Consider the following 13,219-nt stretch of genomic DNA (forward strand, 5'->3'; position numbering starts at 1 on the left):
AACTTATCTATCTATCTATCCATCTACCTAACTATCTATCTATCTATCTATCCATCTATCTATCTATCTATCTATCTAACAGGCGAGTGATAGTGACATTGAGAAATATGTCTTACCTTTTAACGGAGAGAAGTGACAGCTGACTGGCTTTCTTCCTGGCTGGCTTTCTTCCTGGCTTTTTTCCTGGCTTGCTGTGATTTCCGGCAGTTCCGTACGTCTATCTGTCGACAAAAATCATCACCATCATCAATATTATCATTATCATCACCATATTATTATTATTATTGTCCTCTTCATCTTCAGTGCTGAGATGTAACAATAGAGAGCTGGAATATGATGCTAGTCACGAAGAAGTGCTATTAAAGACTAATTCTCGCTATCAATAAAAGATCTCAATTGACTTAATCTACTAAGGATATTTTTTTTTATCTATATATACCCAGACAAACTGCCCCCATGTCACCTTGTCCTCCAGCATCCGTCTGTCCTCCCCCCAGCTCACTATCCTCATTCATATGCCTCTCCACCACTTCCCCCAACCTCTTCCTCGGTCTTACTCTCCCCTTCACACGCTCCACCTCACTCACATACACTCTTCTAGTCAATCTCTCATTCTCCATTCTCTCTACATGGCCAAATCATCTCAGAGTAATTCTCCTAACACTTCCCACACACCACAATGCTCCTTTACTTCCTCATTTGTCTGTCTGTCTCCACGAAACTCCACATCCACATCAACACAACGCTCCTTTGCTTCTTCATTTGTCTGTCTGTCTCTCAACGTAACTCCACATCCACATCCACACCACAACGCTCCTTACTTCACATCCACATCATCACAACGCTCCTTCACTTCCTCATTTGTCTGTTTGTCTCTCCACGTAACTCTACATCCACATCAACACCACAAAGCTCCTTTACCTCCTCATTTGTCTGTCTGTCTCTCCACGTAACTCCACATCCACATCCACACCACAACGCTCCTCCACTTCCTCACGTGTCAGTCTGTCTCTCCATGTAACTCCACATGCTTCTCTCAAATAACCCATTTCCTCTGCTCTCCTGACTTGTGTCTTTCCAACAAGGTCCTAGCTTCACTTCCATACGTTCGAGCTGGAAGCGACTTGTAAAAAAATATAAATAAATAAATAACAGACGTCATTGGAGTGAAACGCTTATTGAAACCACCTATTTTTATTTCAGTGTGTATGGAGAGGGAATGTAAATTATCCCATTTGCCACTCTTTTCGCTCTAACTTGGCCTAAAATTGCCATCTCTATCTTCAAAGCTGATATGTAACAAGAGATTTAACACGAATATGATGCTAGTCACGTAGAAGTGCAATGGAAATGATGTAGAGCCGTCGCACTGTCTCTTTCTGTCACTGAGTTACGTGAAATTAGCAGCATAAGAACGAAAATCTGGGCCGTGAGATTAACACGAATACGATGCTAATCACGATCGTGATGCTAATCACGGTGAATTTTGATAGAACGGATGCAGAGCCGTTGCATTGTCTCTTTCCGCCAGAGCTACGTGAAATAAGCTGTAAAAGGACGAAAATCTGGGCCATGTTAAGATGGAAAGAATATCATAACTTAAAATTAGTAAAAATATCACATAGCACACTAACTGTACTCCATTTCACGAAGTCTGGCACAATCAGCGATGTCCTCAACGCCTGTTGTTTTTATGTAAATCCTCTGCACTAGGTAAACCTGTATGTATTACCTTGAGAACCAATATATAAAGGCAATACAAAAAGGTATATCCATTACTGAGGACCTTTATTAATGCTACAGGTGCTGAGGGCATCAATGATGGTGCCACACTCGGTGAAATGGAGTAGTGTTTGGTTTTATGTAGGACTTCCTGACGTAATTTTAGGAAGAACGCCGCCAAAAAGATGCATTTTCCCTAATTTGATGAGAAAATATCATACAATACACTCAAACTACCGTGGGTCCGTTATAAGTTACGGTAATAAAAGAAAACAACAACAACAACAACTTTAAATTACAGACGACAATGTTTTGTTTACATCGGCGAAGCACGTGAGGCGGGGTATTTAATTAAATGCCCTGAATTAAAAACCAAACAATGAAAAGGCAAAAAGCAAGAAACCTTGTAAATATGACGGGGCAATAATCGAATTTCTATGATGTTACTAGCTCATTTCAAGCTGATGATCGATAAAAAAGAAAAGAAAAAAAAAAGTTGCGCCCCTAAATCACCGAAGCTAAGACATAGAGAACAGTCAACAAAATAGAAGTGATATAATCTCATGAATCAACTAAACTAAATAAATCCATTAGTAAGTAAGATTCAATCAATCAATCAATTAATTAATCAAGAATCATCTCGTGCCGATTCCTCCAGACCTGAAATCCGAAATCTCCAACGGGCATTGTTTACGTGTGTGATGGCATCTGACAGTTCCAGATCTTCACCTGGTTGATAAAGAAATGGGCGTGGTGAGCAGGGAAATGGCTAAGATGGGCTGGAAATACGGTGGGCGGTGGGATTGGGACAGGAAAATATACCCTGAAGAAATGGGTGTCGTAGGTTCAGTGATTTTTGTGTAATGATGGTGTATTTCAAACCATCCTCCAAGAGTTAAAGCTTGAGGGAGGGTAAAGAAATGGCCGTAGTGAGCAAGGGTATTTGTGGATTGGGCTGGAAATCGGCTGGGCGGTGGGACTGGGGCAGGGAAATATACCTTGAAAAAATTAGTGTTCTAGGATTTGTGGTTTGAGAGCAGTGAAAGTTTATTCCAAAGTTTACTGCAAAAATGAGCGTGTCAAAGAGGGTGACGAGTAATGAAATGGGCATGGAGAGCAGGGGAATGGGTGGGATGGGCTGAAATTGTGGTGGGGGCAAGGGAGGGGCCATGAAAATATATCTTATGAAAATGGGTGCTGTAGAATTAATGGTTTTGGTGCAGTTGAAGCTAAATGGTTAGGTTAAACTAGTACCAGGTATTTTAGCGGTAGGAATTGTATTTTAAACAGTACATTATAGGATGAGGTTACTACTACTATTTTTTCAAACTAGGTATATTGATGTCAGTGTGAACCTACCTTACGGTACCTGTATGTGAGGAAATCAAGCAGGGGAGGAGTAATATTGTGACTGGCATATATCACAGTATTTACCTGTTTACCGCAAGTCAAGATGGATGATGCTCCTGTTATATATGGACTGGAAGATTTTCAGGTGAGTGAAATATAGCCTATAGTTAAATTCATGTATCAAATGCAATACAATACAAACTGATTTTCATGAGAGTACCATATACAGTATACACCAGTCTTAAATAATAATAGTAATAATAATACTAAAATAATACAAGTAGCAAATAATAATAATAATGTACAGTATGGTAGTAATTTTGTTTGTTCCCACCCCTGATGGGATTAAGGCAATCTGGCTATAGATAGACAGATACGATAGAATAATTTTGGGAGAATCAGTCCATTAAGCATTATTTTAGTGTCTTGCTGTGTAATACCAGTGTGTCAGTGTTAATGCAGTACTGTACAGTGCTTTTTAGTTATCCAGCATTTGAGCTTTAACACAAGTAATACAGTACCGGTAATATATTTTCTAATTATGCAAAGGTAACAGTAATAGATTTTTGTATTGATAAACAGTAACTTTTCATAGCTTTTCTTATCCATGTAGTGTAACTTGCAAGAACACAGTAACTGCGTATAATTATATGTTGAATAATGTGATAATTTACAGGCCCGTGCACTGTCGGCTCACACGGCAGAAACCGAGAAGATAAACTTTCTGGTGGGAACCCAGTCCTTGAGGAGAGTCAACCAGGTAACGTGAGTCTTATTAACCCAAGTCCCAGGATGCTGTATTTTCATTTTTTGTTTTATTCTTACCAGTTCCTGAGAATTTTTTTTTTTTTTTCAGCTCTGACACAATTTAATTCAACTTCTATTTTTCAGATGGGAGGGATGGATATAATTTTAATAAACCCATTAATGCATAAGGCCTTTCTTAAATGAAATTATCTGTTAGCACCCATTTTCAAGAGGCTGTTTGTATATTAATGCAGTTATTAGTACATGTCGTAAGAGTGAGATATTAAAGTAACAGATTTCATATTACTGTAATGTTGTGCAGTTAAGTAGTAGTGTAGTGCAGCAGTGTAATGTATTGGTGTTGTGGAGTAGGGTAATGTAGTAGTGTAGTTAGTGTAGTGTAGAGGTGTATTGTATTGGTGTTGTGAAGTAAGGTAGTGTGATAGTGTAGTGTAGTAGTGTAATGTAGTGGTGTTGTGAGGTAAGGTAGTGTAGTAGTGTAGTGTAGCAGTGTAATATATTGGCACTGTGAAGTAGTGTAGTGTACTGTACTAAAACTACAGTGGTTCTTAATGCTCTAATACTCTACAGGTGCAGCTCATTGAATTTGATGATGACACAAGCCTGGTGACAAAGCAGACATTTGAGCATCCCGCTGGTGAGGTGTGGCGTGTGGTGGCCGCCCCTCAGAGCCCTGACCTCATCGCTACAGTATATAACAACAGTGAGTCAGCCAGATAGAGAATAGATACAGAAAGCTCAGTTCCATCTATCCATCCATTATTCAATCCTATTTTTTTTGTTTTTTTTTTAATGTATTTTCAATTGATTCCATGCCGTACGAGGAATGGAGAGTGCCTGGTCTTCCATCTGCTGCTCTTCTTACAAAAATACAAGTCTTAGTTATGAGTGGAAAATTATCATAAGCTATAGCCGTTTTCTGCAGGAAGATCAAGGAGAACAGTGGAGAACCTTTCTGTGTCACTAGATATTCCTACAAAAACAAATCCAAGTTATGCCAGGAAGTCAGTTGTAAATATGCTGAGAATCCCACCCCAGCATTGCCTCATTAGGAGTGTCGGGCCATGGACTGGGCTACTCATTCCAGACATTTTAGGCAAGGGTGACCAGTTGCTTTTCCCTGAGAGGTATTATGTGAGGAATAAACCCTAACCATTGCACAGACACCAGCACACAAAGATCCAGTTGGTGTGCCTTAACCCACTGTAACATCAAGTGCGTTTGCAGTAATAAAATAACCAAAGCATACTGGTACTTTTCCACTCATCAGTGACGAGGAAGAAACTTAAATGAGAACTGTTTGTAGAAATCCACATTAGCTGCTTCAACTGTTTTTACTATTATTCCCTCAGCACAGGACTATTGTGGTGAGTTTGGTGCTGCAATATGGAGACTCCCGCTTGAAGGCACATCCTCAGGCTCCATTGATGATAGTAGGTGAGCTATTACAGTATACACCTTGGATGGAATGGTGGGATATTGATGGTTCTCATTTTAGTTTGTCGTTATTAAGTTATTGATGAATTAACCCATTTTTGCTAAAGAGTCTTTATTTATCAATGATTTTTTTTTTTTTTTTTTTTTTTTTTTTTTTAGTATTGAACCATTTTTTTTTTTTTCACCAAACCCCTTCAGTAATTTTTTCTTTTCCTGAACCAGAATCATGTCTCACTTTCTAAAATTTCTTTGAATTCAATCAGTTTAGCTATGTCATTTCTACCTATCTGTTGCCAGACGCCTTAATCCTGCAAGGGGTGGCCACAAACAAGTTGCCTCCATATTGCCCTGTCCCTGCCATCTCACTGCCATGCTTCCAGGTTACACACCCCTCTCTCATATACCCCTCTACTCCATCCCTCCCTCTCATTCTTGGCTTCCTCCTCCCTCTCCCCCCCCCCTCCACCTCATTCACATGCACTCTCCTAATTAGTCTCTCTTTTATTTATGTCATTCAAATTTGACTGGTAATACCAAAAAAATATAGAAACCAACATCCTCTTCAGGGTTAGTGTGTCAAAAAGGTGAAATGTAATGGAGTCTAACTCTTTTTATAATGTGTTTTCAGGAGTGGAGGAGAACAGGTGGAGCGAGTATGCAGCCTGGAGGTTGGGGAGGGTGAATGTGGGCAGGGTGGTGGGGGTGGGGGGGTGGGATGCCAGGCATGGGCGGTGGTGTGGGCGCCGGAGCAGGACTCGCGCTTGGTGACACTCGTAGACAACACACTCTACTACTGGGACCTACAGGCAGCAAGCAAGTCCGCCAAGGTAACATTTATTATTATTATTCTTTTATTATTTGTATAAATGGTGTGGGATAGAGTGGAAAGCATTAGAAGACGTACCTTGAGATAGTTTGGCCACGTGGAGAGAAATGAGAGTGAAGGATTAGTAGGAGGGTGTATGTGAGTGAGGTGCAAGGGGGGGAAGAAAGAGTGGGAGATGAGGCTGAGATGTAAGGAAGGAACGAAGAGTTAACAGTATAAGAGTGAGAGGGATGTGAGTTGGAGAGAGGGTAGCATTAAGTTAGAGGACAGACTGGCATGGAGGTGATTTGTTTGAAGCCACCCCTCTAGGACTGTGGCATCTGGCTATAGATAGATACGAAAGATTTGCATAATTTTATCCCATAGTATCAAATATTACTGCATTTTCTACCTCTTCAGCAGTGATGCCGTATATGTTACTCTTGGTACAGGTTGTGAGTGAGGTGAGTGTGGAGGGTCGTGGTAGTGTAAGCTTGGGTGTGGGCCGATGGTACCCTCATCAACTGGGAACACAAGTGGCCGCCACACATGGATCCTGCGTCAGGGCCTGGGATATGCGCACCATGAAGAGTGCCTGGTGTGTTGACGCTGCACATACACAGCTGGTTAGGTTAGTATTTTTGTTTTGCGTTTTTTAATGCAAGGAAAATGAGAAATGTAAACATCAGGAGTGGAGTTGCGAGAGGCAGACTGAAAAAGATTTGGGATAAGGGACTGAATAGGGAGGCTGCCAGAGATTGAGCAGCATAGAGAGCTGGGATTAGGCTAGGTGACCAAGGCCAATGCATTCAAGCATGTTGGAGCCTTCATAAACGATACAAAAATGAAATGAAGGAAGAAGGAACCAAAGGCCAGAAGCCCACATAATTGTTCCCTCTAAGAAAATAAAAACAAGATAACAGAGAGCAAAATTCAAGATCCATTCATTTTGAGGTAAGTGACTGGAGAGGTGATGTGTGTCTGGATTTTACCTTGTTCACATGAGCCAGGGGTTGTGACTGCTACTGCTAAATTGCTGTTAGTTGTTTGAAATAGAAAAATTAAGTGTTGTTAATGATGATGATGATGATGATGATGATGATGATGATGATGATGAGGAGGAGGAGGAGGAGGACAGTGATGATGATGATGAGGTGTAGGAGGATAATGATGATGATGATGATGATGATGATAATGGTGAAGAGGAGGAGGAGGAGGATATGGATGATGATGATGATGGTGAAGAGGAGGAGGAGGATATGGATGATGATGATGATGATGATAATGATGATGATGATGATGATAATGATAACCTACAGAGATGTGGACTTCAATCCCAACATGCAGTACCACATGGCCACCTGTGGGGATGACTGCAAGACCAAGTTCTGGGATATAAGGAACACTGACCAGCCTCTGAAGGAATTAGCGAATCACTCACACTGGTAGGCCAACATGTACACCACTTCATAATGATACGTTATTTTATGCTGTTTTTAAGTATGAGTATCTGAACCATTAAGATCCCATGAAGGCTGTGGAATATACCCGCATCAAAAGGAGTGAAGTTTGATTCCATTCCTACCCATAATGCAGCTTTGTTTGTTCGCCCATAGTCTATTTAATCTCGTCTGATAAAGATTCCTAACCCCTTTCAGCCTAGTCAGTGGCCAGAAGTAGTCAGATTGGAAAAAACTGACTGGCAACCAAGGAGACTCATTCCACAGCCAAATGTTGTCAGACTGGAGGATAAAACTGACTAGTAACCAAGGAGACTCATGCCTACCTCTTTTCTAAGGCTTATCAAATTTCCCACAGCCAAAGTATTCACGCCGTATGGAAAAGTTGTAATATTTTGAAATCTCTAACTTACAATGAGGACTGAGGATACAGTGCTGACAGATTCTAACACAAATTCTTAATACAAATTCTTACCACAAATTTTAACACAAATTCTTAACAGCATCTTGTACCTACTCCTACACTGTCGTTCTAGGGTGTGGAGTGTACGATACAACGCCTCGTATGACCAGCTGGTGTTGACGTGCTCGAGTGATCAGAGGGTTATACTGTCCAACCTGCCATCCATCGCATCACAGCCATTTGGCACTATGGTTGACCAGGAAGACATCAGCAAGGAGGAAAAAGAAAAGTAAGTTTGCTTCTAATACGAGTATAGAAAAAAGCAAGGCATGGAAGCTGATGAGGTGAGGGAATTAACAGAGGATGGTGCAAGCGTGATAAATTATGGAGAGTATGAGTCTGACACCACCCCTTTTTTTTCACTTGATTGATGGATTGTCCCAACCTGACAGAAATATGTATTGATGGACTGATGACCTGACAGAAATATATATTGATGGATTGATGACCTGACAGAAACATGTATGGTACTGTATAATCAGAATAAAGTTACCAAGAAAATAAAGTATATGCAGTTGCTTAGGCTTGTTGTGTGAAGTGAGGATTTCAGAAGCTCGTATGATTATGTGGCCGGTTGCAGTGGGCATACTGTTGGTAATTCTCCACATTCATTCATTGTTTTTCCTTGTTTCTGGATCCTACCTCATCCTATCCTTAGATGGGAAGGAAAAAATTGATGATGATGATGATGATGGTGATGGTCTTTCAGGAATGAGGGTGGTGAAGAAGGAGTCATCCAGACCTACGATGACCACGAGGACTCAGTGTACGCAGTGGAGTGGTCTGCAGCTGACTTTTGGACCTTTGCCTCTCTCAGCTACGATGGGAGGCTAGTCATTAACAAGGTCCCAAGGAGCATCAAGTATAAGCAATTTTTGTAAAGAATTCCAGTTTTTTTAGTTAAAGATTAAAATTGGTGTCAAAGTTAACCTCTTCTGTTTTTCACTCTCCTCTACTGGCTAATATTCCTAGGCTGAGAGAGGTTTCATATAGTTTTCTGCTTAATGGAGGAGATTTGTTTGTGGCCACCCCTTCTGGGATCATGGAGTTTGGCTACAGATAGATGGACAGACTAACTGATGTTCCACCCCTTCTACTTGTCACTTTCCTCTGCTGGCTAATATTCCTAAGCTAAGAGAGGCTTAGATGTTCCTCTCCCTAATATTTCATCTCTCCTACTCACATTTTCTCCCTGCTGACTCAAAAACTTCCTACTGCGCATCTATCTCACACTTAGGGCATGTCCATCACTTTCCTCCCTGACAGACCACATAAAACAAAACCATCCATTCCCATACCAGACCTCTCTCAGCTTAGGAATATTTGCCGGCAGAGGGAAGTGACAAATACAAGACATGAAATATTATGCAAACTTGTATCCCTAATTTGTCTCATTGGATATGTTTTCTGTTGTGTAATTCAATAAAGCATTTGAGATACTTTTGTTTTTTATTTTATTCTTGTTTCTGCAATGCAATTTTAATTAGCTCATGAGGAAAAAGGATTGGATGATGGATGAATGGAGACTTTGAACTGAAGGGATTAGATTTTGTCTTTTTTGATGTATTTAATATATGTTCTTTCCTTAGTTGGATAAAATTGTCTGGAAATAATAATATAATAAAACATCATCTTAGTGACAGGGTAAACCGCAACTGACAGGAATGTACATTTATCTCTAGCCAGACACCTTAATCCCAGGAGCAGCCACAAACAAATCATATCACTCTGTTCTCTGCCATATGACTGTCCATTCTCCATCTCACACCCCATCTCATACACCACTCCATCCTGTCCTTCCATTTCTTCAACTCACACCCTGTCTCATACACCACTCCATCCTGTCCCTCAACCTCATCCTTGATAAATGACTATACAGTAAAACCTCAATATAACGGACCTCAATAGACCAGAATTTGCTTTTATCGGAATTGAGGAACTACCAGACTAAATACTTATATATATCAGAAAAAGTCTGATAAAGCCAGAAGCAGTCCAGACTGCCTGACCACTTCAGCTGTTTGCACCACAATAAGGTAAATAATGGATGTGTTTGTCAGTGTACAGTACAGTATTTTTATACCATTTGATTACTGCAGTGAATGTATAATACAGTACAGTACTGCAATGGTAATGAAAACAGTTCAAAAACTATTTATGCGATGCGGACTAACAACTGACATAGTGGAAAAAGTCCGGGTTGGCAGAGGGAAGTCCAGATGTCACTTTTATCAGGATACTGCTTTTTTTGGAATGGCTTGGGCCCTAATTAGTCAGTTATAGCGAGGTTTTACTGTATTAAAATATTAAAATTTTCTTATAACCACACTATTTTACCTCATAATAATGTTAACACTGTATACTATACTTAAGTTTATGGATAATAAGCACCATTACATTTATTAAGGCAAAGTGAGAAGTTATATGTACAAGAAACAGTAAATATATTCTGAATGCTGCTTACAGAATACACAACAATTAATCATATTTGTAATGCCTGTTACCTGACCCCCTGAAGACCTCCTGTATCCTATGATGAAGTTTATAATTACTCTAATAACCCTCAGATCATAATACAGTATTCAGCTTATTAAAGACTTTTCAGACTGGAGTTGTTTCTTGTATATAAAGTCCCCATTAACCCCTTCAGTACATATCTTTACCTAAAATAATACTGCCTAGATGTAAGATGAGGAGTGGTGGTAGCTGCGGCCCCAGGTTCATCTGAAATGTGAACTTGGTGGACTACAAACTCAAACTGCCCTCCTCGAGCAGTCCACCACCTTTCTTGGGGGATAGGGAGGGAGATGTCAGATGTTTTTGCATAACTGGGGAGTGGATCCACATGCTTATCCTGGTGCCACCACATGAAGGCATCCCTCTAAAGCACCAAGAAGCAAAAATAAAGAGGAAGAATATGCCTTGGGTTGTATCTATCCACTCTAGTTCAAAGTCTCTCCTAAGCTGAATACAAGCAACAGGAGACAGAAGAACAAAATCAATATGGTGGCCGTCAGGTGAGGGAGTTAACCACTTAAATCCGAAGCCTTTTTTCATTTGATTGCTATTTACAGGCAATTTTATTCAACTAAGGCAAGACAATGTGTAGCGGTGTTAATGATGGCTATATCTTACCCTTCTTGTTTGAAAAGTCTCCCATAATCTGAATAAAATCATTAGAAAATAGAATAAACTAAAAAATACATCACTGAATTTTAGGAGGTTAATGTTTAGAGGACAAACATGATTTTCACTGCATACCTTCTTCATGATGACATTTTTCATTTTATTTTTCCTTCCTCTAGTCAATTTTATCCATTTAGACATAACAGGAGGGGTTACATGCAGCCTTCATTAAACCCTTCAATACCAGAGATCCTTCCTAACTGTTTGGAAGTGGCAAGAATGCAATAAGGAGAATGTCATCACTCTCAAGGGCTTAATAGGTGACACAACAAAATCCCAAATCAAAATAATGATATTAAGTGTATGACTGGACTGCATAAGAGCATACTGACCATCTACCCATCAATCTATCAATCCATCCAGTCCTGTGTTGCTCCTTCAGGTTAACCTTCTCATGCAAGAGGGCTCGGTAAAAAATCCAACCACTCACACTTTTTCAATTAAGTAGGTTGCGGTATTTTTTTTGCAACGATTTTCAGTTGCGTCACTCAACTTTCTCCTCTGACTCTAGTTATAACCATACAGGTATTGTTATGAAATTGCTACATGTTATAAATAAATAAATAATCCTAATGAATGAAAAAAAAGGGAAAGAGAAAATAAATTACCATATTTTATCACTCACTCATTTATTCAATGCTGATTCCTCACTGGTATATAAACATTTTGTCAATGCTTGTGGAAAGAAAGTTGTAAAGCATGCAACAAGCACTGATGAAATGTTTATATATCTCTGGAGAATCAGCGTTGAAAAAATAAGTGAATGATAAAATATGGTGTCACTCTCATCTTAAACGTCAGGACCAACTTGCCTAGCCCCGGGATCCTACGCTCCTCATGGGGCAACGTAGGATTGGATGATGGATGGATGGATTTTCTTTCTTTTTGTTTTTGTTCATTAGGAAGATCATTTGTTCATTTATAACATGCAGCAATTTCATTACAATATAGTTATAAATAAGGGCTGGGGAGAAAGTTGAATGGAAACATTTTTCGATGTCGCGCACATCGCTGAGTGAGGGGTGTGTGGCATGTATGGCCTGGACCAGCCTGTGGGGGTCATGCAGTACTCGGAAGTGGTTGGATGCAGGTTGCGTCAAAAGAGATGGAGAGGGTTAAGAGATGATAGTTATTAGTTTGATGTGGATGTGTTGAAAAGCATAAGAAGTACTGTACCTTGAGATGGTTTGGCTAGGTGGAGAGAGGCGGACTGACTAGGAGAATGTATGTGAGTAAAATGGAAGGGCTGGGGAGGGGGAGGCCTAGGAGATGACTGAAGGATGGGGTGAAGTGCATGAGTGAGAAGGATGCACGCTGAGGAAGGGACATCCTAATGACACAGGACAACGTGATAGGGAGGTGATTCTTTTGTGGCCAATCCTTCCAGAATTAAGGCAGCTGACTGGCTATTGGTACTGGTAGACAGATGGTCATCATACATATTTTAGATATAGTGTAGTTCTACTTTCATTGAAATATAAATGCTGAATCCAATATCAACCATCCTCGTTGGGCATATATTTCTCTAAAAGTAGCCAACACATTTAGGTGAAGCCCAGAGCAAACACTTGATAAATTCATTAGAGTTTTCAGTGACTACAGAAAGCCAATGATCTGTAACCCAGGAAACCACTGACTACAATGGATGCTATGTAACCAACAAATGAACATCTGGTGGTATCATGGACTGAGGCGTTCCAGCCACATGTGGCCCATATGGATTACAATTTGAGGGGTGTTTGGGATTTACTACTCAAATAATGTTACTTCCATGTGAGAAAATGGTCATTGTTACCTTATATGCCTGGACTAAGCAACCCTCACCCATAGACAATGGAGTTCTGATGGGTCATTACAGGAATAGATAATATATAATAAAACCATAAGCGATATAGAGTAATAAGGAATACTTTACGATCTTAGAGTATTCAAAAGTTTTCCTTCAATATAAAAATTATATAAAGAACAGATTAAATTCAGTACTAACGTAAAATACTTCAAAACTGTAATTTAGATGATATGCCTTTA

General features: G+C 39.9%; 1 protein-coding gene across 1 annotated transcript; it reads left to right on the forward strand.

The window, feature by feature from the left end:
- Positions 1-3,155: 3,155 nt before the first annotated feature.
- LOC145418475 (EARP-interacting protein homolog) lies at positions 3,156-9,295 on the forward strand. The gene is made up of 9 exons (XM_080286896.1): positions 3,156-3,217; positions 3,749-3,832; positions 4,411-4,543; positions 5,193-5,277; positions 5,906-6,104; positions 6,535-6,713; positions 7,402-7,527; positions 8,079-8,234; positions 8,715-9,295. Exons 1-9 carry the CDS (start codon positions 3,176-3,178, stop codon positions 8,884-8,886), a joined length of 1,176 nt encoding a protein of 391 aa, XP_080143022.1. The 5' UTR covers positions 3,156-3,175; the 3' UTR covers positions 8,887-9,295.
- Positions 9,296-13,219: the final 3,924 nt, after the last annotated feature.

The sequence above is a fragment of the Coenobita brevimanus genome, chromosome 114 (genome assembly GCF_032717465.1).
Source record: "Coenobita brevimanus isolate Jiangsu-jjx chromosome 114, ASM3271746v2, whole genome shotgun sequence".
Classification (NCBI taxonomy): domain Eukaryota; kingdom Metazoa; phylum Arthropoda; class Malacostraca; order Decapoda; family Coenobitidae; genus Coenobita; species Coenobita brevimanus.

Excerpts from the sequence above, each read along its gene's own strand:
- LOC145418475 (XM_080286896.1), top strand. The coding sequence starts at position 3,176 with ATGGATGATGCTCCTGTTATATATGGACTGGAAGATTTTCAG. Across the intron at positions 4,544-5,192 it reads CGCTACAGTATATAACAACA|CACAGGACTATTGTGGTGAG; the intron begins GTGAGTCAGCCA and ends TTATTCCCTCAG. Across the intron at positions 5,278-5,905 it reads GGCTCCATTGATGATAGTAG|GAGTGGAGGAGAACAGGTGG; the intron begins GTGAGCTATTAC and ends ATGTGTTTTCAG.